Here is a 25,596-nt window from a genome sequence, read left to right on the forward strand (position 1 = left end):
GCCTGTGAAGCATCCATAATGCAGCTTATGGTATGGTGACATAAGAAATCATTCCTGATTTTCTTCTATATTGCAAGAAAAATGAGCTTACTGCCTTAAAATGGAAATAATATATGCTTTCCACAGGTGATGGCTGCAGAGCATCTGCACTGACCTGGCTGATTTTTGACATGATGCGTTTTGCAGTCAGGGGTGACAATGCAGGTCAGCTTTTCACAATCCGGGAGCAAACTGCATCATGCTACAACGTTGCACGTCTGCAGCTTTAATGTAAAGCCACGCAGGGAAAATGTGAAATCCCACTCAGCAGCTCTGTTGTTGCCATATGGTCTTTTTTCCTTCTGAATGCTGGAGGAGAAACGTCTCTGCTGTCACTGCAGCAGCGGTGACAGCAGAGAGCGATGAGCATCAGCATCGAGCCGAGGCACAGCTGTAATAAGGAGAGGGTGGGGGTGCAGTTCTAGAAGATTCTGCAGGAATCATACGAGTGGACCCCATTTCACTGGTTTATTGTGGGAACTGTATTACTAAGCTAGGTGGTTAGCCTTCCCTGCCAAAGCCACAACCTGCACACAGTGGTGGGGACTAAAGGTTTTAGGGTGAGTTTTTTGCCCTTTAGTATTCATGCTTGCAGATTACGTGGGAATTTCAAATAACTGTAGACATGTCGGCTTTGCCTAACGCTGCATGCTAATAATAATCATAGGTGTCATTCTCATTCCTTTAGCTACCAGCTATTCAGCTAGTTAGACGTCAACCGGCTGGTTATTTAGCGCAAACGAACTTATGGGCCAGGCGAACTACAAGAAATGTCAGCTATCACAACGTTAGGAATTTATCAGCCACATTTAAAGTCAGCTCACAACCGTAAATTAAACTTGAGGGTGACTTTTGGCGCAGACAGGCTAACCTAACCTAACAGCAAAATATTTAGCTAGCTAGCTAGCGACTTGCTAGTTACGTTATAGGTCGTTTATAGGATGAGCATTGACGAGTCTAACGTCTGCGAACTACGCTCTTCACCCACCATCATCATATTCACACTTTCATAATCACATAGAGCTGTCATTGATGCTATTTACATTGTGACACAGTGAATTTGCCCCATAGATATTCCGCTTATTAAGTTAGCTTTGAGCTAACGTTGATGCTATTGGACGTTAGCCTGCCTTGTTGCCTGAATCACCATCAGCATCTCTTTGTTTTACGCTATGTTTGAATCTGCCATTTAATCACTGGGGTATATAATGTTATCCTCCTCATAAATGTGTTTATTGCAGATCCAATGACGGGAACAGACTGATTCATCCTTCTCACTGCAGAAATGTCAAGTAAGACACTGGGAGTGTTTGAAACAGTTAATTATAGTCAGGCTCTTTGTAGGTGATGGTATCTAAATGCATCAGACCTGGTGTTTCAGTTTAACCATGCGAAGTGATATGACAAGAGTTGTGGAAGTTAGAGGATTGGACAGGACTGATTCTCATTTTTTTTTTTTTTTTTTATTAATTTCTTTCCCCAAACAGAGAGACCATCCTATGCCCCTCCACCTCCCCCTGCCCCTACAACTGTAAGTATTCTCAAATATACATCCACACCCATGGGTTTTTATTTAAAACCTTTCATTCTGTTTCAGCCCCAACTCCAGCCACCCCCTGGGTGTTTTATGTCACACAAAATTGAGATTTTTATTTTGTTTTGAGGTACTGGAGGAAATCAGAATCATTGATCAGAAATAAATGCAGTTTAAAAAACACTGGGAAAGATTTTCAAGTGGTATGTGGGATTTATAGCAGATTTGCATGTTTTGTCAGGGCCTTGTAGTCGCTCAGGTGCAGTGACAAATATAGAGCATAGATTTTATTTTTTTTAGACTTGGTCAAAAGAAAGCAATGCAGGAAAAGTGGCACTGAAAGAGTGAATGAAAAATAACTAAAACTAATAATTAATTAATAAAAATGATTTGGTATCAGAGTACATCTTAAAGTAAAAGTACTCATTAAGTAGAATTGTATACATGATATTGATTGTATTAAGATAAGATGACCTTTATTAGTCCCACAGGTGGGAAATTTGTTTTGTTACAGCAAAAGTGCAAAGTTATGTAGCAGAAATTAGAAAACACTGGAATGCAATAAAATACAATAGAATAAAAATAAAATACTATATACAATAGAATAAAATAGAATAGAATAATATATACAATAGAATAAAATAGAAATACAAATACTATATACAACTGAGTAGGAAAATACTGGATATTGGATCATAATGACTGATTCATTGATATTCACACAGCGATCTACACAAAACGTGTGTGAATCAGAAAGAGATGACCTATGGCTGCATCTCTACCGAAATCCAAGGAGCCAAAGTGCAAATAGAGCTACATGAGTGTACAAACACCATCGTGAACGATCATAAAATCTCATTTTAGCTTCGTTTATACATGTTGCATTCAAATTAAACATGTATTTGGCTTTCACGTGATTGCCGTAACCTGTGTAGTTTCTGTGTACCTTGATATTTCTGACTACCTCTCAGCATTAGATCCACCTTTCCCTGTTCTCCCACACAAACTTACTCTTTGCTCCACATTTAGCTAGGATCCAGCTCACACACATGCAATAAAATGATTGCATCCAAAATATAATTGCATTGAAAAAGAAAGCAACATAGAGGAACAAAGCATCACCCCCAGACATCAGTTTTAGTTTTAATACCTCATCGAATATGTTTTAAGTTTTGATGAGGAGAAACTTAAGAAGGGTCCTGATTGGGTCTTTTCAGTCACACAAATAAAACCAGAATATTAGTTCTAGGCTCATAGATTTCATGATGACATTTTTTGTCCTCATGTGATACTTTTAGCAACAGTTCTACCAGATAAATGCAATTTAACGTTTGCAGCGTTTGGCCTGTTTTATACAAAAAATAATCTCATATAATAATAATAGGCTTACTGGCAAAAACAATCTTAACACAGTTACTTAACTTTAAAAAATGTTTGTTTTTTTTAAACAGATTTAACTCAATGAATTTTGCCCAGTTGCCCAATATGACAGAAATTCAACAAAGTACTCTAATTTATGCTTCAGGAGTAAAAGATTTCTTTTGAGAGGACCTAACAGAGTCTGCTGCTCTGAATCCTTCATTTTTTATATTTTACTAGCCGTAATTTTCAGCCTGTTAGTGCTTGTTGGCAGACAAAGCCACACATAGATCAAGGCAGATATGGCTCAACAGTAAAAGTCTGTTTCTGATTTTATTGTCGTCTGCACTACAGATGCTCTCACATAATTTTATTTGAGATGTATCTGTTGTTAAAGTAGCATTAATCACTTTGGGAAGGGGATAAACTTTATTCCTACTAGGAATAAAAATGATTCAGGAGAGGCGAAATTATGGAGACCAGAGGGGAAGAAATCTCCTCCAGCAAATCACACCAAGGACCTTTAGTACAGTTGGTGCTTGATTTTGTTTAGTCACAGAACGATGTGCTGACACACCACTGCTGTATTTTCCTATAGCACCAGCATGAATGCAAGTTTCTTTATTTTTGCATTTTCCCAGCTTCTTTCATTGGTTTCTTTATTATTTTTTCGTTGTCTTGGGCTTTCCCCTCTTCTTCTTTTATGTCATTTCTCATTCGTTTCTGTCTCATTTGTTTCCATCAGCAAATGCCCAACACCACCGGGTTTGTGGGGTACAACCCATACAGCCATCTGGCCTACAACAACTACAGACTGGGAGGGAGCCAAAGCAGCAACAGTCGGGTAACGGTATGAATATTAACATAGAAGAACAAAACAAATAAATAAAGGCAGTGACTGAAAGTATAAGGCAGACCAGAAAAGCTTGCTCTAGTGAAATGAAGACGCTGCTGATGAGGCCTTTGCAAGCTACAAGACTGACTTTTCTTTGTTTGGAGTAAATCAGATTAGACATAATTTTGCTTTCCTACAGTAGAAACTCATTCCGGTACCGAGACGGAATCAGAAATGATGCATACCATCCCAAACTCCCTCTGCTGCCTCCATCATACTGCAGACCTGCTAAGAGTCCATCTGTGTCTATTCAAATCCCACCTGCCTTTCAAAGTCTGCATTTCTGACAGCCATGTTAAGTAACCCATGCCATCATGTTGCCATGGCATTAAAGACTTTGCTGCTCGGCATGGCTCTGGCTGCTGAGCAGTAATTTAGTCGCTGCATGCAAGCTGTGGTTGGCTGCCTCTGATAATGGCATTATGTCTCGCACTGAGCAAATCTCAGCTCAAGTGAGATTTTTCTGTTTGATTTTTTTTCCCCCCACAGTCTGCGTTGTTGCAGTGCACTCTGTGGGCTTTCTTCTTCTTGTTTATACCTCCAAACTGTCATCAATGCAATCGAGTTAAATGATAAGAAGCTCCTTTAATGGATCTTGTGTTTAAACCTGAACATAATCACCTGCTTGTAGCGTCACAAGCTTCAGCCTAGCTTAGCTATAGTGTTTCTGTGGATGCCTCGTCGCTGCAGAGCAGGCGTATCTCAAGGTGACTCTTTTTCCTTTCTTTACCAGAATTCATCTGGAATAAATATCCCAAAGCCACCCAAGCCACCCGATAAGCCACTGATGCCATATATGAGATACAGTCGCAAGGTAGGTACAGTGTTTAACTGCTTCCTTTTGCATCGTCATGTGCTCAGCTGGAAGAGAGGGATGCTTTGATTTGAACATAGTTTGCATAGTAAGATGTACATGTTGTCTTGGTAGTTGTTTATCGAGGTAGGTGAAGCCAGATTAAGCCAGGAATTACTTAGAACTGTCTACATCACATGGTGGGATTTCTGAGCTTGGAAATGCAGATTAAAGCACACGGCCTCCTCTGGTTTGTGACCTCTCTGCAAAGAGATAACCACCTATAGCCCCTCCAACCCAACCCAACCCCACACCCATGTCTGGTTCTCATCACCAGGTTTGGGATCAAGTAAAAGCCTCCAATCCTGATCTGAAGCTATGGGAAATTGGGAAGATAATCGGTGGCATGTGGAGGGACCTCACTGATGAGGAGAAACAGGATTATTTGAATGACTACGAAGCAGAGAAGGTTGGTTGTTTTACAAGGGGTGTTTATGGGGTTTTTCCTGATGAGTGACCAGTAGATGTGTCCCCGCTAGCTGTGGGTTCCTCCAGTCATCATTCCTTCCTGAATAAACCTCTTTCCTCATCTTGTCCTAGATTCAAGGGTCCACATTGTTGTGTCTGCTTGCCTTCTCTGTTTCCTTGTCATTCCTTCATCTTTTCCACTGTAGATTGAGTATAATGAGAGCATGAAGGCCTATCACAACTCGCCAGCCTACCTGGCCTATGTAAACGCAAAAAGCCGGGCCGAGGCAGCTCTGGAAGAGGAGAGTCGCCAGAGGCAGTCCAGGCTGGACAAGGATGAGCCTTACATGAGTATTCAGCCAGCAGAGGATCCAGATGGTAAGGCCCCCTGGGCACTGCCGCAGAGTTGTAATTATTGTAGCACGACCACACAGCGTTGCGAGCGCGCACACCCAGAGAATGTGTTATCCCCCCCCCCCTCCTCCTATAGCGCTACAACCATTAACATCTTTGGTAATGGTACCTTTGAAACGCCATTTCTGCTTTCAAGCTTCCAGCCTGGGACCAAAATTTGCCTTTGTTTTGCACACGTGTTTACATTTCGTAGGTATTTTTGGCAATGGTTAAGACATAATTGCAAAATTTACATTCTTTGCTCTGTTGTTATAAAGCCTGACTGATGCACGCACACACACACACCATGTTAGACAGAAGCCAGAAGAAGACGTTTGAGTTACACCCACCTCAAGGAAATGATGCTTGTCTGGGGTCTGGCTGAGTTACAGTAGACGATAATGATGCACAGGAAAACTACAGATAAAACAGTTGCTATTTAGAAACACCCCAGACCATAAAAATGTCAAAGCTGGTATCCCAGTGGGCTTTGTTCTTAACAAACTGCACGTACAGCGACGATTAAATAAGATTTAGAACAGAGATCACTCTTTATTAAAGTCTTCGTGCACTTCTACTTTAAACATCAGTTTGTTGCATTGTTTATGAACATTAAAATGGGTATTTCTGAGGTGCTGTGGTTTGACTGTACTAGAAAAGAACCTGAAACAGTGTTCGACGTGGAGACCTCACCTTTTGAGAAATATCCCACACATTAGTGAGACGTCATTTGTGATCATAGAGAAGCTTAATGCTCTCACACGGCATTCGGAGTGGTAATGGTTTCCTGTTTTTGTGTCTCGAGCACCTATGTGGCAAACGACATTCATTTCTGCTCTCTGGAAAGTTTCAAAAGGTGCACGCAGAGGTGCACAGCACCAGCAACCTCAGGTGATACCCAGTGAGCAAGGGCGAAGCTTGCCACAACAAAGTCAAAGCAAGTCTGCTAAAATGGAAAAATGGCGAATACACAGGTGGATTGTTGTTAACGGGTAAGAGTAAATGGATCTCTTTTTAAACATGTATATGGAGTATAAAAATACACTGTTTCCACTGTACTGTATTTGTTTCTGTAATAAAGTTTAGTCCCTTTAAATAATAATAAGAAATTACCACAACCAGTAGGTTCCTCAAACATCCCTGCAATAGTCCCTGCTCTTCTCTGAAGCCTCTGTGAGCTCAACAGCACCAGGTCTCCACCTGCTGCAAGGCCTGGTTTGTGGCCATCGTTCTCGCAGCGGATTTCCAGAGCAGAACAAGAACGACTGCTTCAAGCTGCAGTTTAAGATGTTGAAGCTGGAGTCTGACGGCAGGGGGAGGGATTTAAGATGCTTATATTAAGAGCCTTCAATAACTTCCAATGTATAATCATACATCACGTGAAAACTGTGACTTTATTATTGTCTCACATCGTTGTAGAGCAATTCTGGCAGAGTTTCTTTACAGCTTTGCTTCAGTTCATTCAAGTTTGCGGGCGCTGGTTAATGCACAGGATTATGATCAGGTTGAGGTCTGGACTTAGACTGGGACCACCACCATGCATCGTCATTCTATTACAGTCATTCTGTCGCAGGCTGAAATCGGGCCAAGCTTTAGCTTTCACACAGAATTTTTTGAGGTCTGGTCCTGTGGCTGCAAAAACAAGCCCAAATCATCAGCCCCCTACCATCGTGCTGACAGTATGAGGAGTTGTGGTGGTGCTGTGCAATCTGATCAAACGCCTCCACTTTGGTCTCATTATTATTCTCGTGGTTTGTTCAGATGCAACTTTAGAAACTTAAGACATGCTGCTATGTTCTTTGGAGGGAAACTGCATTCTCCTGAGAACTCTACCAAACAAGCCATACTTGTTCCGTCTTCTTCTAATTGCACTACGATTATTATGATTAGATTCAAAGATTCAAAGCGTTTATTGTCATATGTACAGAAGAAATCGCATTTCTCTGTGCAGTGAAATTCTTCCGTCTCGCTGTCATAAAGACAAATGAGGATAAAAAAGTAATGGAAGATAAATAAGTACAAAAATAATAATTATAAGTGAGGTTTGCAGATGTCGACGTAGATGGATGTACATGTACGTACGCTGATGATTGTTACTATTATTATTATACTACTACACACTTAAAATTTTCTCCTCCGCTCATAGTTCACAAGGTTTGTACCATAAATATGCTACTAAAGCTGGATTAATTATTTATTTTTGCTAATCCGATGGTGTTGGAGCTGTGGTAGCAGATTGGTGGGCTGCTGAAACTATTTTTCATGCATTTTATTTTCTGTGTTGTAGACTTGATGTGACAGTCATGTGACAACACACTGTGTTGTGACAGTCATGTGACAACACACTGTGTTTTAAATGGGGGAATATTAAACATTAACGAATTTAAAAAAACAAAGCAAAATAACAGATGTGAGATTATGTCGATTAGAGTTTCTGAATGTCGGTTTTAAATAGTTTTCGATTAATTGGCTAACTCTAGTCTGAACTTGGGGTGAATTTGCTGGGAAGTCGACCCCTGGGAAGATCCTGAACACACACCTGAATGCTCCAGACCAGCAAACTTCCAGTGGTGGTTGCAGTCGATGCACGATCTGATATCCTCGTGTTGGTGTTGTTCCCAGATCATCATACTAAAGGTTGTTCCAGGATCAACATTGCAAGTGACCAATCAGAATGTTGTGATGTCATACTTTTGCGACTTCGGGAAAAACCGGCGTAAAACAAAAAACTGTACTTAAGCTGCGAGAAACCGCCTTTGTCCACCGATCAACGGACCCTAACCCTAACCCTTTAATAAACGCTAAGCAGAATTGATATTGTCCTTGCAACATTGGAATTTCATAAATGCACGAATGGGTTGGTGCGCAAAAGAATAACGTCACAATAATGTGATTGGTCACTTGCAATGTTGAACCTGGAACAACATTTTCATGATGATCTGGGAACAACACCAACACGACGATATCAGATCATCCACAGTCGATTACGATCGGTTCATCAGGTGCATGATTAGCAGAACCTGGCTACCACTTTACGCTCTTACTTTCTGTGGAAGGAGTCGGTGGATTCCAAAGAGTCCTGTAAAAATGCTGTTTCACCCAAATTTCAACTCCTGCTAAATGTATATGTCACTTTGTGCCAGGCTGTGTGACATATTACAGTTGATTGTTAACTACCCATCAATCCATCTTCTTTTCTTGGCTGCTGATCGAACCTACGATCACAGGAGATGAGACAGTCGCAGCTGACAGGGTAAAAGGCAGGTTACACCCTGACTGTATTATTAATCCATCATAACTATTTAACTTACTTAATAATTAGTTTAACTACTTAATATTTGTGGCGCTGACTAGCAAACCTTGACTGGTCATACACGTCATCTCAAAACCTTGCCAGTCAACAGACATCATTAATTTTAACGCATTATTCAAAAATTAATTTAATTGTGTGCTTAGTGGGAAACAGTCAAAATCTGATTAAAAAACACATTTTAAATGTCAGAAAACATTTCAAAGCGTTTTCCACCTGGAGGTCTGTGTACAACTCAACAGTTTGTGGTCTAATATAAATTTCCCCGCACAACCACAGTTTGTTAATTGCTGAGCACTGAATACATAATTTACTTTATCAGTCAGCGTGAGCTTGTGAAAGCTTTGTGACATTTATGGTTAATTTCCACTCATCTGGGCCCAGAAATCACTCGCCGTGCTCATATAGAGAAAATGTTTTGCATACAGCGCAGTCTTGGGATAGGTTTTAATTTCTAATGAAAATCTCTTAGGTGGCTTTAACAAAGCCGTGCACGTGCACTGCTGCACTTTGACATCTTAACCTGCACTTAAACATCTTATACACACTATTACACACTCACTACAATTACAGGACTCTACACACTGTCACTTCAACAAATGCCACGTAAATGCTCATTGCACAGTTTTGCACAAACTGTATATACCAGCTTGTCTTAAATTCTCTAAATATTTAACGCATTTTTCTTCATTATTATTATTATTATTGCTATTTTTCTGTTATTTTCTTCTTAATATAACTGCACACTTTCTATATGCTCATGTAAAGCTGAAGCGCACGAGCCAAAGATTTTCATTATGGGTAAATGTTGCTACACTGCTCATGAGCGAATAGAAACAACGGTTCAAGTCGAAGCTGTAATCGGTGTCAAGGATGCTTTCAGGATTTCTGTGCATTTATTGGGAATACATTCCCAAATCAGTGGTACAACAGGGTAATTTAGCATGAATATTTTCTTCAGGCTCTGTTTGTAGGTTTTTACCTTAATGCACAGTCGTCCTGTACTTACAAGACGACACAGAGAAACATTGACTGATGAATGTAAATTGCAGAGTACGGCTTAAAACATCTGTCCACATACTGTGGGTTATAATTGGCTGCCTGTGCCATTCACCTACTTTGCTTAGGGATGTGTTTGGACATAATGGCATATACTTAGCTCGAACTCTGTATAAATATTGAGCCATATCCTCCGTATGTTTACGCCGTCTTCATACATGTTTGCGTGATTCCGTTTGTATTGTTTACGCTGGTTTTTTTTGCTGAAGCCTCTTTTGCTTTGCTTTCTGAAAGGCCCATAAACGTGTACGGCAACAACTCAGATGAGTTTCTTGTCTTCAGATTACGACGACGGGTTTTCTATAAAGCACTTGGCCGCGGCTCGTTTCCAACGCAACCACCGTCTGATCAGCGAGATCCTCAGCGAGAGCGTCGTCCCCGACGTGCGATCCGTCGTCACGACCGCTCGCATGCAGGTCCTCAAACGGCAGGTCCAGTCGCTGATGGTTCATCAGGTAGGATCAAACTGGGATGTTTAAACGCTCACTGACGGCTCTTGTTTTTATCAGCTCGTTAATTCCTCACTGTGGTGCCTGCGTGTCTCGTTTCCCAGAGAAAACTGGAGGCAGAGTTGCTTCAGATTGAAGACCGCCATCAGGACAAGAAGAGAAAATTCATCGACGCCACAGAGTCGTTCACAAACGAGCTCAAAAGGGTACGGCGTCTCTTACATTGAACTCTGTCATTGCCTACTTGCACGCAAGCTTCAATTTGCGTGACGTGTGCTGCTCTGGTTATGGGCCTTTCTCCATCTGCCACGCAGGCCCAAGCTGCAGCTAACTCCATCCACATGTTCTGGCAATCATATAGCTGTCATCATTCACAATTTGTAGCCTCCACTATAACTGTTATTTTGTGCAATGGGCTGCAGTGCCCGGTGTGCACAACAGGTGGCGCCATTTATATTTTACAGAGCTTGTTAAAGACAGAACAAGTCCTTAAGTTGACAGACCTGCTGTAGGTGCTCCCTAGACAGCTGTGACATCACATTCAGCCTGCACAAACATGTTAACACCAGAGTTATACTGGTCATGTTTTTCAGTAACTTTTTGTTTCCGTTTTGTTCTTTCTTAGTGTGTTTAGTTTTCACCAGTTTAAGCTTTACAAGTATTAGAATATAAAGGAAGTATGTCCGGGGCAAGATAACAGGAATTCAGGATCCAGATTACAGTACAAACACAACACTTTGTGAATACAGTCAACATCCTGAGTGTCAAAACATCTGCACCAAAGGCTCTGTGACCTGATCCGTGTACTTTCTAACCAGCTGTAATTTTATTTATCCTGCACAGACTTGTTAAAACCACAACCATCACAGGCTTATATTTTCCAGTCAGAACGAAACAGAAATAAAACCTTTTTTTTTTTAAATTCCACAAGTTATGATTGAAGTTCAAAATAAACAAAACACATTTTGTGTCGGCGGCTGACGTCCTAAAAGACTAAAACCAAGGAAAGCGCCTCAAGATTGTTTTTTTAGTTTTTAACCCTTTAAGACCTACCATAGAACCAAGTCTGCCAGAGCTTATATTATATTATTACATGCTGTGGAGCCATTTTTGGGAGCATTTCAAGTTGCTATACATCAATACAACCATTACAGCCTAAATTTTAATAATATGTCTGCATTAAGTGCATAGTAATTACATAAATTGCAAAAAAGTGCAATAAACTACAAAAAAATAGAAAATCGTTTTTGTTTTTTAACATATATTTCTAGTTAGAGAAATTTAAGAGGCTTATCCCTCAAAACTGTAAATACAAAAAAGTTGCACAAACTAGTTTCCCACCACAGGAAGTTTATTTTGAGTGTCTTCATAGTTTTATTTATGAAATACACCAATTTTTATATACTGCAGGAAAAACGAAAATAAATATTATAGTGCAAATTTGCAAAAAAGCAGCATATGCATCAAAATAAACTGTTTCCAGCAGTGCAATATGAGTCCTAAGCATCCCAGAAACGACACAGAAAGTCATAAAGTCAAACATAACTTTTCAAAACACCAGTATAGGCTCATGAGGCCCTGATGGTAAAAAACTACATTTCCGCGAAAATGACGCCACTTCCTGTTTCGGGCAGGTCATGGCGGACATGCGATAGTTCGCGCTGATGGACGTAGGAAGTGTTACAAACAGCTGATCGGATCGGCAAAGCGTGTTTCTGGAATATTATGTTTTTGTTGCTGCAAGTGCTTTTTATGCAGTTTTTGCAAAGCTATATGTGGAAGGAAACTGTGACCGAGGACAAGCTGATGGCATAAGATGTAAGTACAACTCCTCCGGTTTCATATGCAAAAAAAATTATTGCGCTAGCTCACGTGGTTGCAGAGCTACCGGGATTTAAAAATAGTTACGCAAAACGGAGCGTGCTGCTCTGACCGGCTTTAAAGGGTTAAATACAGCGTTTCAGTTTTTGTCGAAGTGTAGTTATTATCTTTATTTCATTTGGCTCAAAAGCTTTCAGGTTTAGTTAACTAACCTTTCAACTCCCATTCTCTGCACTATTTACTGAATCAACCAGTCTTTTCACTTGAATTTGAAGCAACCTGTACGTCTTATATGATGTTTTTGAAGAAACAAATACAATTGACTAAAGACATTTTGCAAAGTGATGCACAAAGCTAACCACGTGAGCCGGGCGTTTAACACAATGGTACAGGTGTTATATTTTATGCATGGTAGCGCACAATTCAGGCGTCGCTAATCATGTTGATGAAGCACGTTCAGGGTGCGCAGGAAGCAAGGGATGGAAACCGTCTGAGGGGTAGGGGGTGAGAAGAGGAGAGAGACACAATCAATAATTTCAGATGCAGTTTGAATAAAGGTCAGAGTGTGTTTGTGCATGGCATGAAAGAAGTAGTGTTTAATGTGAGCCTTGTATGACTTCATGGAAGTAGCCCCCTTTACATTCCTCATTTACTTGAGTTAAGAAAATAAGATTTACTACATGCACTGTTCTGTTTCTCTGCTGCTTCTCTGCCACCATCATAAGTACATCACGCTGAAAAGGGTGGTGGGTGGAGGACAGCCACATGAGGTTGGAAAGTCCTGATTTAAATACCCCGAAGAGTGTTGTAGAGAGTGTGTAATGAATGTCAAGTACTGTTGTTTTGGCTGTGTGTGTGTGACAGAGAGAGTTCTGGCAGCGTTGTGTGGTTTATAGAAGAGATAAAACTGTTTTGATGCGTTTGTGGTTTCCAAAAAGAAAATTAGGTTTGTCTTTACAGTTCTGAGAAAACAGTCAGAGGTTTCAAAAAGAACTTATTTATTCCACATTTGCTGTTGTTTTCAGTTGTGCTGCATGAAGGTGGAGGTGGACATGGAGAAGATTTCTGCAGAGATTGCTGCAGCAGAAGAAGCAGCCCGCAAACGGATGGCAGAACGTGAGAAGGACGCAGGAGATCGAGGTGCAAGAGAGGCCCCGACCTGCGTGCTGGCAGAGGAAGACAAACACATTTGTGCAACACATGGCAACAAGCCCCAGCAAAACTCTCTGAGCGACGGCAGCAACAAGGAAGGCGAGGAGACCGAATCCAGCACTACAGACGCACCAGGTGAGCAACGCTGGACACTAGTCATGGCTTGTGTCCAACGCAACACTCTGAGCAGCTTAATCTGTGGTTTAATAACACGTTTATATTCTGTGTTTCATATAGTTAGACTTTTTCAAACTTCTCAATCTTATTTTGAAAGCTCAGTCCTGTCCAGGGCTATGAGATATGCAGCCATCTATCCCTAAACTCATGTGGCTGTTTTGAACTGGAGCTAGTTGTTGTTCGAGTTGGTAGGTCAGTCCAACCAACACTGAGCTGCAGGGATCACCATCACCTCCTGCAGCCCACGATGGTGTAGCTCGAGTCTATCGACAGTATGATATATACATGTATCCTTTATATATTGTCACAAAGTGTACATGCTAGTAAAAGCATGGGTGTGTCTGCTTTCGTGGCTTACTTCTAGTAACTGAAGCCTGAAAATAAAAGCGGTGATGTAAATGCTGTGAGAGAGGGACAGCATCCTTCATCATGCTGCAGAGTTTACAAGTGATGTCAGAGGCTTAAAGCAAGGCAAACATGCATTTTGTGTGTGTTCAGACAGCTGTGCCCTTTGCTCATTCAGCTGCACCGTCTCTGTGTCAAGCAAACAAAAATCTCAAATCTCACACTGACTTTTTTACCTTCACGAGTTTTTAACAAGCACTGCTGACGTCAGATCTCTCAGAGTTTCCTTTGGTTCCGCCTGGGTTCACCGTCTTGGTGTATTTTAGTAGCAAACAACAGTGTAACAGTTGATCAAGTTCTGCACCAACAGCTTCGCCCTTCCTGCTGCACCACTGAAAACTGCTACCTTCATTCATGAGCCTCCCTTCAATATGAAAATATGTGAACTGTGATTGGAAATGCCACCCCTGCCCCAGAAATGCCAACAGTCGGAAGATCGACTTAATAACAACAAATACATTTCTTTGATTCAGGGAAGCCAAAGACCTCAGAGGAACTTGAGGCCCACCCCGGCAGCGAAGAGGGGGCGTCAGAGGACAAAGAGAGCGTCCCAGAGGGAGCCATGGAGGAGGGAACCAGCGACAGCAACACGGGTTCAGAAACCACCTCCGCTCAAACGGAAGACGCCACGACTAGCGAGCCATCAGAGGGGCCCGGCAGGGCGCGAGCAGCCCACTGAGTCCGGCAGCGGGCTGCGTGTGAACTGTCAGGCTGTTGGCCGGGCTGCTGCACTCTGACGATTACAGATATTGCACAGTGTCATCTCAGTTGTCAAAGCATATGAAGAGCATTCAGATGGGCTCGATGTTTAACAAGCCTGAGGCCGAGTTCGAACACTAAGGCTCGCAGACACACTCTGAAAAAAAGGAAAAAAACAAACCTGCACTGGAAGCCGACAAAGCAATGATAAAATCAATGGCTGCTAAATGTGCCACAGAAGCCCATGTGAAAGCACTATGTATTTTCTCCACAGACTGCGTTGCCATTTGGAAGAACCCATACACGCCCTCTTCAGCACATACTGAAACATATCTTTAGCACTCTCTTCGGCAGAATCCTGACCGTCGCAATTCGACCGTCACACGAAACAAACATTGCTCAGTGTTATATTGAACTTTGTATTGTTGTGTCATTGTTGCTTTTCTTGTTATTTTTGCATGTTTTTTAAAATGAGTTGTAAAGAGTGGAGCCAAGTGACCGTCTCCTCGGCAGGAGAATATTTGTTTACTCTCTGTATCAGTATTACAGTGGCAGTATTGTCTCAGGAGTTCGTAGTCATTTAGTAGTAGCTATTTTTGTTATTTATTATCAGCTTTTTTTAAAATTATATTTGTGTATCGGTTGTCCTGGGGCCGGCCCAGTCCATCCGTGAGTATATCACATGATCATCAATGCTGTACAATGCTCAACTACCAGTGTTCTCAAGTTTGCTTGCTGTCAATCAAATCAAAAGCAGTATGCTTAGAACATTTGTGTGTTAAGATCATTATTGTGGTTTTCAACAGAAAGCCTTTAAATGTACCGTAATTGTGTACACAGTGTAACGAGGTTTGCTTAAACATGGATTTTCATAAAAAGAGCTTGAAGAACATTCATAAACATGCAGTCTTAAAATGAATTTCCTTTTGCATATTTATACCAATAAAACTTTTCTACCCTGAAGGAAACCGCTCGCTTCATTTTTACTCCTCGGCCACAAAAGGTTGTTGAGGTTTTGTCGTCTCCCTGGCGGGCAGGCGCATCCAAACCCGAGGTTGTCAGGGATAACTCTAGAACGAAGCATAGTAGGACTTTAGATAGCATGGGGGTATCTGCTAAAAATCTCAGACAATTTTGAATCTCAGTGACCGTGGCCTAAAGGTCAGAGTTCAAGTTTTCTGAAATTCTTGTTAATGCAATGACTTGAGAACAAAGCAACAAAGGTCTTCATGCACGCTCAGTCATTCAGGTAAGTTGAATCAACTTTTTGGGAAAGCAACACAGGATTTTGAAATTAATACCGTAGGTATATTTGCTAGAACAGCGGTCCCCAACCGGTCCGTGAGAGGTTTGGTGCCGGACCATGAGAATTGAGGGGTGTGAAATTCATGGTTTTCAGGGTTTTTATCGTTAACACCGTCTTTACCCGTGTTGTAGTTGTTTCTTATTTTGAAAGAAATATTTACGCGTTACCATAGCGACCAGAGAGGAGGATGTTACTCTCAATGTTGTTGGTTGTTTCAGGAGGACGCTGCTAATAAAGTTACACAATTACACAGTGAATTCACGTTTGTTATTATATTTACAAAATACCACAGTTTTTGTCTTGGTTGTATTATTTTTATTTTGTTGTATTTATCTGCGACACCTTAAAGGCCGGTCCGTGGCGCAAAAAAGGTTGGGGACCGCTGTGCTAGAAGACTGAGGATATCACTGGCTGCTGCTGGGATTTGTTATGCTTCAGTGTACAGGGTGGGCCATTTATATGGATACACCGTAATAAAATGGGAATGGTTGGTGATATTAAAGTCCTGTTTGTGGCACATTAGTATATGTGAGGGGGCAAACTCCTCAAGATGGGTGGTGACCATGGTGGCCATTTAGAAGTCGGCCATCTTGGATACAACTTTTATTTTGTCAATAGGAAGAGGGCCATGTGACACATCAAACTTATTGTTAATGTCACAAGAAAAACAATGGCGTGCTTGTTTTCAACGTAACTTTATTCTTTCATGAGTTAGCTGGAGTTTGTAAGGGTGCCATTTGTGAGTAGCTAATATCCGCCGAAGGGATGTTCGACTAATGCCACTCTCCAATGACATGCGGCGAGCGCTACGCTGTGGGCTCTTGCTGAATGAAGCTAGGACAGCCACTGATGTTTCTTCATTAGTGACAGTTTTCTTGCGTCCACATTTTGGCAAATCCAACACTGAACCAGTTTCACGAAACTTAGCAAGCAGTTTGCTAACTGTAGCATGGGAGATGGGTGGTCTCGTAGGGTCTCTTGCATTGAAATCTGCTGCAATGACCCGGTTACTGCGTTCACCAAATATCAACACAATTTCAATCCGCTCATCACGTGTTAACCTCTTCGACATGTCAATGGCTGCGAACAAAGAGAAACTTGTAAATAACTCATGAAAGAATAAAGTTACATTGAAACCAAGCACACCATTGTTTTTCTTGTGACATTACCAATAAGTTTGATGTGTCAACATGGCCCTCTTCCTATTGAAAAAACAAAGGTTGTATCCAAGATGGCCGACTTCTAAATGGCCACCATGGTCACCACCCATCTTGAGGAGTTTGCCCGCTCACATATACTAATGTGCCACAAACAGGACTTTAATATCACCAACCATTTCCATTTTATTACGGTGTATTCATATAAATGGCCCACCCTGTACATTTGGGCTTCAGCTGTATTGAGGTACTAAAACAGCCCAATTTGTCATTTATCATTAAAGTCTTCTCTGCTCATTTTCAGCTCCATATTTTTTATTTTCTTCTTCACAGTTCAAAGTTAACAGTAATCCTTTCTCTTGTACTTAGTCTCTCCAGTATAAACGATTGGTTGACTGATTTAAGTGGCTTAAACCTGCATTCTTTCTGACGACCAGGAGGGGGAGGGGCTGCTGGGACTGTGGTGGCAAAAAAAAAAGACATCAGGTTATACAGAAATTTATCGAAAAAGGGAACTTCTGTTTAAGAACTTTAGTTTTTTGTGTTATTAAAAAGGTAATTCTGTCATTTCCATTTGCGTCGGAAAGGATATGCTCATTAGCTAATGGCTAATGATTTGTCAATCACAAGTAGAGCAGATTGAGTAGAGAGAAAGTGGCAGCTTAAGACAGACTGATTCAGTTCCACAGATACCAAAAAACATGCAATAAAGTCTTTATAACATTATTTAACAGCAGAATTCCCCATATATAAACAAAGTCAATTCTTGTCTTTTATCATGTGCAGCCACTTCTTGTGCATTAATTACCTGTATGAAGGTGTGTATATGTTTGAGTATTTTGATGTTTTTGTTTAGCTTTTTTAAACAAACATACCAGATATTTTTGAATTCATCTGCACGCTGCTTTTAAATGCCTTACTTAAAAGCTGCACTGTTTGATGACAGTACTGTAAAACATTCACCATGGCTCACTGCACTTGCATACATCATTTTCTCCTTTGCACAGTACAGGTAAGGGAAGTGGGTAACATGTGAAGGAATTGTTCTGATTTCCTCTTCCTGTTTTTCATAGCAGCAGTACCCATCATCCTGTTCATCTCCGATCCTGACACAGTAGGTGTTTCGAGTAACGCCACAGATCTGGCAGGAGATTTAAATCTTTGTGCAATGATTTGTAAGGTTTCAGCCTCATAAGATTGGAAAAGAATCACCATCCGATTGACAGATCTGATGGTTTATACGTGAAAGATGATACGGTGCATTGTAGCATGCCACGTTTGTACTGTGGTTAGTACTGCCTCAAGTGAAAGCAACAAACCACAACACCGCAGAGAGACAGGTGTGCAGAAAGCTAGTGCAGATCTTGAGTTAAAAAAGCACCTCATGTCCAGCATTAGCCCTGAATGTCACAGTAACAGCAGCAAATGTCAATGAAAGCAAAACTATCTTTCAGTATGAACACAAAACATTCAGAGAATTCATCTGTTTCATTCAGCTCTAAGCAAATGCTGATTATTATCAGGTCAAATACGTGTTAGCTCTCAGATTAGTATCTGCCAACTCCAACGTGTAGCTTTGAACTTCAGCCATTCCTTAGGCACAGAATCACTCAAGTTCCTCTGAACTAACATTTGAAATTTTCACAGTGCTTTACGCATCAACACCTACGACTTCTCAGTTAGATACAAGGAACAAAGGGCTGTGCAAAGAAATGTCAATGTTGGCTAGTAGTGTTAACAAATAATTCAACGTGATCAAAACCACCAAACCTGTGCTTTCTTTTTATTCTATAGATCATGTGTAGTGTTGCATGGTAGAGTGAAGATTTTGAAGAGGTTATAATCTCTTTAAAAAATAATAGAGAGTTGTAGTAAGTGGGTAGGGGTGTGTGTGAGTGTGTGTGAGAGAGTTAGGGAGAGAGAAACAAAGAACACCAACTGGCACGCACCATCGTAGCTTGACTTCCATCTATATTTCATATTATATCACTGCGCCATTAAGTGAAGTTAGCTTTTGTGACATGTGGTTTCACTTCACATGTGGTGGTTACCACGTGATGTGGTATCAGGAAAAAAAATTCAGAGACCTGTCAGTGAGAATGAAGGGAAAGCACCATCAAATAGACAGATCTGCGCGTGCAGCGGCTTTACCTGCAGTGAACTACCGTCAGCCAACATGACTCCTCTCAGAGGTGAGTAGAGCTTAGAAACATAGTTAAAGGACGTTTGTGTGCGCTGTGATGAATGAATGAAGAAATGCAGACAAAAAAAAATAAAATACCAAAAAGATTGTGTTTCTTAAATCTCAAGTTTTATATTTTAAAACTAATGATAGCTGCTGTTTTTACCAGAGAGCTGTGGCAGTGTCATCTACTATTGAACACTTAACATAGCTGCTTTTTTAAATACTGAAAGCTAAAGACTTTGATTCACCAACTTTACAACTACCTGTTAACTGCTTACTGTTGGTAAAATAAAATAATAATAATTGCCTTACATGGTTTGTTCTAGTATATGTCTGTCGCAAGGTTAGATAAATCACAAGGTTGCATTTGGTGTAATAATCTGGGCAAAGCGACAGCCCCTTGGGAAATAAAGGAGCAGCTCAAAGTATCATTTTTGAAGAACTAAAAATACACTAGTAGCATTTAAAACAACTTACATCAACAATTAGGAAATACAAGCAGATTTTACTGCAGTTGGTAACACTAAATATTATTGACATATGAGTAATGTCACAGTCTATTAAAAGTCTAATTTATCTTAACAGTTCCACTAATCAGATTTGTGAGTACCACAAAAAACTTTCATAAGAAAAAAAAAGAAAGAACAGAGTTTTCCCCGATGGCCATGTGATCAAAAGCCCCGAAAACAGATTAGAAAAGATAAAAGATGTAGGCCAGAAGGGGAAAACTTGATTGTTTGGCAGTAATAAAGAGTCATTGCAGTCAAACAGTGAAAACAGTTATTGTCAAGTTTTTTTACAAGCATAAAATTCCACACATGTAGACAATGTAACAATAATAGAAGAAAAACAAAGAACCAGCTGTTCTCTTATTCACAGTTGGTCACCACAGCAGAATGTGACAAAGGATTTGTGTTTCTTCCCGAGCTTTCAAACGTTAACCAGTACCATACTAATAATACTTGACAATAAAGCCAAATATCAAATTTCACTCTGGGTTAAAAGCTGACAAATAAACACGAGTTTCATGCGTGTTATAAAGGAAATCACCCTAATACCACCAATTAATTAACTTATTTTGGGGTTTGATAGCTTGATCAGTTCAAAAGATGTGATCTGTACCACGCACGCATCTGCTGGATTTGTGTAACTCCAATGCAAACTGTTAGTCATGTGCAGAAATACACACACATGCACATAGTGAAATTGTTAACGAACACATTTCCTTACAGAAGGACAAAAATAATACAATCCAGAATAACTAGACCATTTTTGGGGTGTCCAGGCCCAATACAATATTAAAAACTAATAACACCCTTCTTTGAATTTTGAAGTAGAAATTTAAAGGTCATTCAGCCCTTTATGGCTTGAAGACCAGTTGATTTGGAAGTTGGGTATCATCTGCATAGAAATACATGTATGTGGGTTTTCTATTAAACCTCCCTCGCACAGAAGCTGAGGAAGTCCAAAACTAACTTTTGAGCATCTTGAAAAGTCATTGTTTATATAAACACTAAGCATGTCTCCACAGATCCTATTTCTAAAATAAATAAATAAATAATCTACATTTGTTTTTCAGCTCTCCAGAACTTTCTGCCGACTGTGCTGGTATGGTTAATGACCTCCAAGGTAAGAGAAACACCTCACTGAAGCTCTTCTTCCAGCTGTAAATATGTTTGGGATAAATAGTATTAAAGAACCGCAGTCTTCCCCTGTGGTACCAAGTGCTCCCCCTCCCCCCAGGAAGTGGTTGGTGTTGGTGTAAAAGTACAATGTACCAAAAGGCAGGTGGCAGGTGTAGTTTTGTCTGATCTGCTCGGTTATTTTACTTCTTTCATGTGTTTTTTTGCTCTGTTTTTGCAGCCTTGCTTGTCCGACGATGGAAATTACACAACCACTACATTCACAGACTACAGCTTTTCCAGCTTCGATTACAGTGACATTCCTGAACTCTGTAAGAAGGAGTCCAATCGCCAGTTCCGCTTCGTGTTTACGCCCATCCTTTTCTCAATCACCTGCTTCCTGGGGCTGGCAGGAAACATGCTCGTCATCCTCACTTATCTCTACTTCAAGCGACTCAAGACCATGACCGATGTGTACCTGCTCAACTTGTCCTTCGCAGACCTGCTCTTCGCCCTGTCCCTCCCCTTTTGGGCAGCCAACTCCATGGCAGAATGGGTGCTGGGTATAGGGCTGTGTAAAGCCATGCACACCATTTATAAGGTTAGCTTCTACAGCAGCATGTTGCTTCTGTCCCTCATCAGTGTCGACCGCTACTTTGCCATCTCCAAAGCGATCTCTGCTCACCGCCACCGCTCCCAGGCAGTGATTATCAGCAAGTTGTCATCAGCTTTGGTCTGGGTGTTGGCCCTGATCTTCTCCGTGCCAGAAATGGCATACACCACCATCAATAACAAAACCTGCACCCCTTTCTCCAGCAACTATGACCCACTTCGCATCACCATCCAGGCAACTCAGATCGCTTTGGGTTTTGTCCTTCCTTTCTTGTTTATGATCTTCTGCTACAGCAGCATCCTCAGGACCCTTTACTATGCTCGTAGCTTTGAACGGAATAAGGCCATCAAGGTGATTCTCGCTGTGGTCGCCGTCTTCTTGGTCTTCCAGACGCCTTATAACGTGGTCCTGTTTTGGAACACAGTTGTTACAGCACGCGGAGTACAGATCGACTGCAAATACGAAAACAACCTCCTCTACGCCACCGACACAACCCAGAGTTTGGCCTTCCTGAGGTGCTGCCTGAACCCCTTTGTTTACGCCTTTGTCGGTACAAAGTTTCGTTACGACCTCCTGAAACTACTGAAAGAGTTTGGCTGCATGAGCCAGGAGAGGTTCTTTAGGTATACCTGCGGGAGGAGGCGGAGCTCAGTGCCCACTGAAACTGAGACCACCACCACATTTTCTCCTTAAAACGGCGTCCGTGTGGAGGAGTCAGCACCTTCAGCTTAGTGTTACACACCTGCTTACAAAGAGCTATGGACCAATATCAAAGCATATGTTTTTATATGTAGATAGCTTAACTGGGACTTTTGTGGAGGACTGCACAAATAAGCTGAACGAAATTTGGCTCAATCTTAATTTTATGTCGCTGCTTGAAAAAAAATCTGAATGACTCAAATGGATTTCCAGATGTTTTTCTGCTCTCCTTGTTTTTGTATATTTGTTCTAAGGTAGAATATTTCAAGATATTTGTGATCTTAAAGAAAAATGTCAACAGTATTAAACACCTTACCACACAGTGTTGCAAACAACAGAAAACTGCATTTTTAGTTAAAAATAGGTTTGATAAACACAGCAGAAGTTTGATCTACATAGATTTTCTTTCTTTTTATCACCCGAGTTTATTTCTGTCTGTATCTGTTAAACAACTTTCATGATCATTTTTGCATTTGCTACAATGTATATTATTTCAAAAAGTCTGTTTGTGCTTGTTATTCAAAGCAGGGTATATCAAATCAAACTAAAGTCAGCTGTGTACCTTTTATTTGTACTTTTCTCTGCCATTTGTAAATAGCCCAGATTATCAAAACAAGATTAAATATATTAAAACAAGATTTCAGGTGCACTTATTACGTCAAAAATAGCAATGGCATATTCAGAGAAATTACAATTAAAAATGTGCACTTTGTCATACTTCATATGCTAGCTGCACAGGATCTGTTGTTCTTTTTTGTCCTGTATATAGCGTTCCAACACTGGAAGCTCACATTAATCCCTGCGAGCTAAAAGCTCAGGCTTCAGATGTCACTCACCTGCTCTCCAATATCAGTTTGCAAGGGGCAGCCAATCAGAAAAAAGGTGATGTTAAAGCATGATTCAGATAGCGTATGAAGGTCCAGGATAAACACATAATGCATAGGATAAATAAAGATTATTCTGAATTTTGAATCATGTAAAGTTACTCTAGTATCTACAGTCGTAAAATAATAAAAATATTAAGTTGGAGATTCGTTTGACTATTTCTTATGCAGGGCACATAAAAAGATGAGTTGAGACAAGAAATACTTGTTGAGAAATGAATATGTTACATAAGCCAATCAAATTAAAACACACAAACACACACACAGACACACACAAAAGTGATGAGATCAATAAATTTAAATATGCCAAAACAAGAAGCTTAAATCAAATCTGACTGAAGGTACTGAGGTATGAGATGTGCCGTATCTGTCCCTGATTTTGGATTAAAAGTCTAGTAAATGGTGCAGAAGGTGGCGAGAATCCATTAACTAACCACATCCCTTCAACACAGCTACAATTGCTGCAGCTGCAATGATTTACTGCTTTAATTACAAATACAAAGTATTAGCGTCACAGTTAGAATGCAAAACTCAGATAAGACACCAGTGGGGCTCGATGCACAGCTGAAAGGAAAGAGAGACAACACTGACATTTAGGACAGCACTCACAACCACAAAGGAAGGAAAAACACAAAGCCAAAACACAGCGAGACAAAACAGAAGACTAACCTTCAAAATAAAACGGGGAAGTAACAAAAAGAGCCACACCAGACGTGGTAACAGAGAAAGAGGAGAAGGCACTGACGAGACGAGACAAAGGAGGAACGTAGTGGCAATTACTGAGGGAACTAAAACTGCTATAACTAATAATAAAAACCAAGACATGAATCAAAACATCACATAACCGAAACTCATCAGCGGAATAACCATGAAGTATAAATGGGAATTAAAGACTCCGTAACAAGACGAAGAAATCGAAATCCACGACACTGAGTGCGATTACAAGGGTTTGTGGTTTACACAGATTTTCATCTGTTAGTGAGGTAGGTGGCTCTAACACAGGGGTGGGCAACTCCAGGCCTCGAGGGCCGGTGTCCTGCAGGTTTTAGATCTCACCTTGGGTCAACACACCTGAATCACATGATTAGTTCATTACCAGGCCTCTGGAGAACTTCAGGACATGTTGAGGAGCTAATTTAGCCATTTAAATCAGCTGTGTTGGTTCAAGGACACATCTAAAACCTGCAGGGGCTCCGGCCCTCGAGGCCTGGAGTTGCCCACCCCTGGTTTAGTGCGTGATGCCACCAGGGGTGCCACTGGGGATCTGGGCCCCATGGAAAAAACATATCACTTTGGGCCCCACCACTTTAACAAAGGAAACCACGGCAACATATAACACATTTTTATTTCAGGGAAGATTGACGAGATATATGTCATATTTTACATTTTCATATTTTTTATGATAATTGATAAATTAAATTTTAAATTTTACTTTTCCAGTAATTGGTAGCTTAAACCAAATACATATAAAATATACGTTAATTTTTTTGGATGGAAGTGAATTTCAATTCTCATCTATAAAATTGGGTAAAAGAATTTTTTACTGCTTTAACACTTAAGCAGTAAGTGAAAAATAAAACTTAAATAATCCTTCGATTATGAATTTTCAAACAAAATATAGTGAACTAAAATACGTCTCCGTCCTGAGAAGTGGTGGAACTCAAATAGGTTTTAATTGGTTTCAGCTTCCTGAAAGCTCTCAGCACCTGCAACAGTCATAAGACAGTGTGGAAAATAAACGCACACTTCTCCAAAAACAGTCTATTTAAATAGTGTGTAGAATGCAAATATTATTTCCCAAAGGGCCTCCTGCAGGTGAAAAAATACCTCACCTGTTTCTTTAGATATCAGGGCCGGTTCAGTGTCAGGGGTATACGGAGATGGGAGTGGGACAGCTAAGCCTGAGCCACAGGTTTGATGTGTGTGTAAAGTACAAAGAGTCTGCCTGCGCCGATTATATGTTAGCTAAAAAAACAAAAACACATGATTTTCTGTTAGAAATGAAATAAGTTCACTAATCCAAGGAAAGTCGAGCAGGTCGAGCAGGTCGAGGAGGAGAGGATGTTGTCTAAGCCAACATCCATCATGGACAACACCTCCCACTCCCTGCGTGAGACTGTACGAGCAGCTCGTTCAGCTGTGGACTTTTACACCCACAGTGTAGGAAGGAGCGCTACCGCAGGTCATTCTTACAGCAGCTGTCAGACTCTATAACAGTTTAACATGGCGTACACATTGCTAGTTTAACTAACATATATGTTTTTTAATTGCTGCTACTCAATTGCAGCTTGTTTGTACACTGTATACTTCACCAGGATCATTCCCATTCCCCCCCATTTGTATACATATCTCTGAACATTTTATACATCTGTATATACGATTTTCGGTTGCTTATCAGTGTTGGTCAAGCTACTTGAAAAAAGTAATCAGTAATTAATTACTGATTACTTCCCCAAAAAAGTAATCCCGTTACTTTACTGATTACTTATTTTCAAAAGTAATTAATTACTTAGTTACTTAGTTACTTAGTTACTTTTTAAAAACATGATTTACAACCTGAATAGGTGATAAAGCGAT

The 25,596-nt window shown here is 40.6% G+C and overlaps 2 protein-coding genes across 4 annotated transcripts; both read left to right on the forward strand.

Annotated features, from left to right (window-relative positions):
* The first annotated feature begins 292 nt into the window (after positions 1-292).
* On the forward strand, positions 293-15,701 carry LOC102777096 (SWI/SNF-related matrix-associated actin-dependent regulator of chromatin subfamily E member 1-like). Of its 3 annotated transcripts, none has more exons than XM_087842183.1 (11): positions 294-599; positions 1,281-1,331; positions 1,527-1,570; positions 3,678-3,776; positions 4,561-4,641; positions 4,958-5,089; positions 5,295-5,466; positions 10,133-10,305; positions 10,404-10,505; positions 13,146-13,407; positions 14,328-15,700. In XM_087842183.1, exons 2-11 carry the CDS (start codon positions 1,325-1,327, stop codon positions 14,531-14,533), a joined length of 1,278 nt encoding a protein of 425 aa, XP_087698309.1. In that variant the 5' UTR covers positions 294-599; positions 1,281-1,324; the 3' UTR covers positions 14,534-15,700. The 3 variants fall into 3 exon arrangements, with proteins under 3 accessions (XP_087698310.1, XP_087698309.1, XP_087698308.1); XM_087842182.1 differs by having other exon boundaries at positions 295-599; positions 3,678-3,782; XM_087842184.1 differs by lacking the exon at positions 4,958-5,089 and having other exon boundaries at positions 293-599; positions 3,678-3,782; positions 14,328-15,701.
* Positions 15,702-17,227: 1,526 nt separating this feature from the next.
* ccr7 (chemokine (C-C motif) receptor 7) lies at positions 17,228-23,119 on the forward strand. Its single transcript, XM_006799612.3, has 3 exons — positions 17,228-19,208; positions 20,781-20,830; positions 21,065-23,119. The coding sequence occupies exons 1-3, from the start codon at positions 19,055-19,057 to the stop codon at positions 22,127-22,129; spliced, it is 1,269 nt and encodes a 422-aa protein (XP_006799675.1). The 5' UTR covers positions 17,228-19,054; the 3' UTR covers positions 22,130-23,119.
* Positions 23,120-25,596: the final 2,477 nt, after the last annotated feature.

The sequence above is a fragment of the Neolamprologus brichardi genome, chromosome 6, assembly GCF_056152115.1.
Source record: "Neolamprologus brichardi isolate AB-2024 chromosome 6, ASM5615211v1, whole genome shotgun sequence".
Taxonomy (NCBI): domain Eukaryota; kingdom Metazoa; phylum Chordata; class Actinopteri; order Cichliformes; family Cichlidae; genus Neolamprologus; species Neolamprologus brichardi.

Excerpts from the sequence above, each read along its gene's own strand:
- LOC102777096 (XM_087842182.1), top strand. Across the intron at positions 3,783-4,560 it reads GCAGCAACAGTCGGGTAACG|AATTCATCTGGAATAAATAT; the intron begins GTATGAATATTA and ends TTTCTTTACCAG. Across the intron at positions 4,642-4,957 it reads ATATGAGATACAGTCGCAAG|GTTTGGGATCAAGTAAAAGC; the intron begins GTAGGTACAGTG and ends TCTCATCACCAG.
- ccr7 (XM_006799612.3), top strand. The coding sequence starts at position 19,055 with ATGTGGTGGTTACCACGTGATGTGGTATCAGGAAAAAAAATTCAGAGA. Across the intron at positions 19,209-20,780 it reads CAACATGACTCCTCTCAGAG|CTCTCCAGAACTTTCTGCCG; the intron begins GTGAGTAGAGCT and ends TTTGTTTTTCAG. Across the intron at positions 20,831-21,064 it reads TATGGTTAATGACCTCCAAG|CCTTGCTTGTCCGACGATGG; the intron begins GTAAGAGAAACA and ends CTGTTTTTGCAG.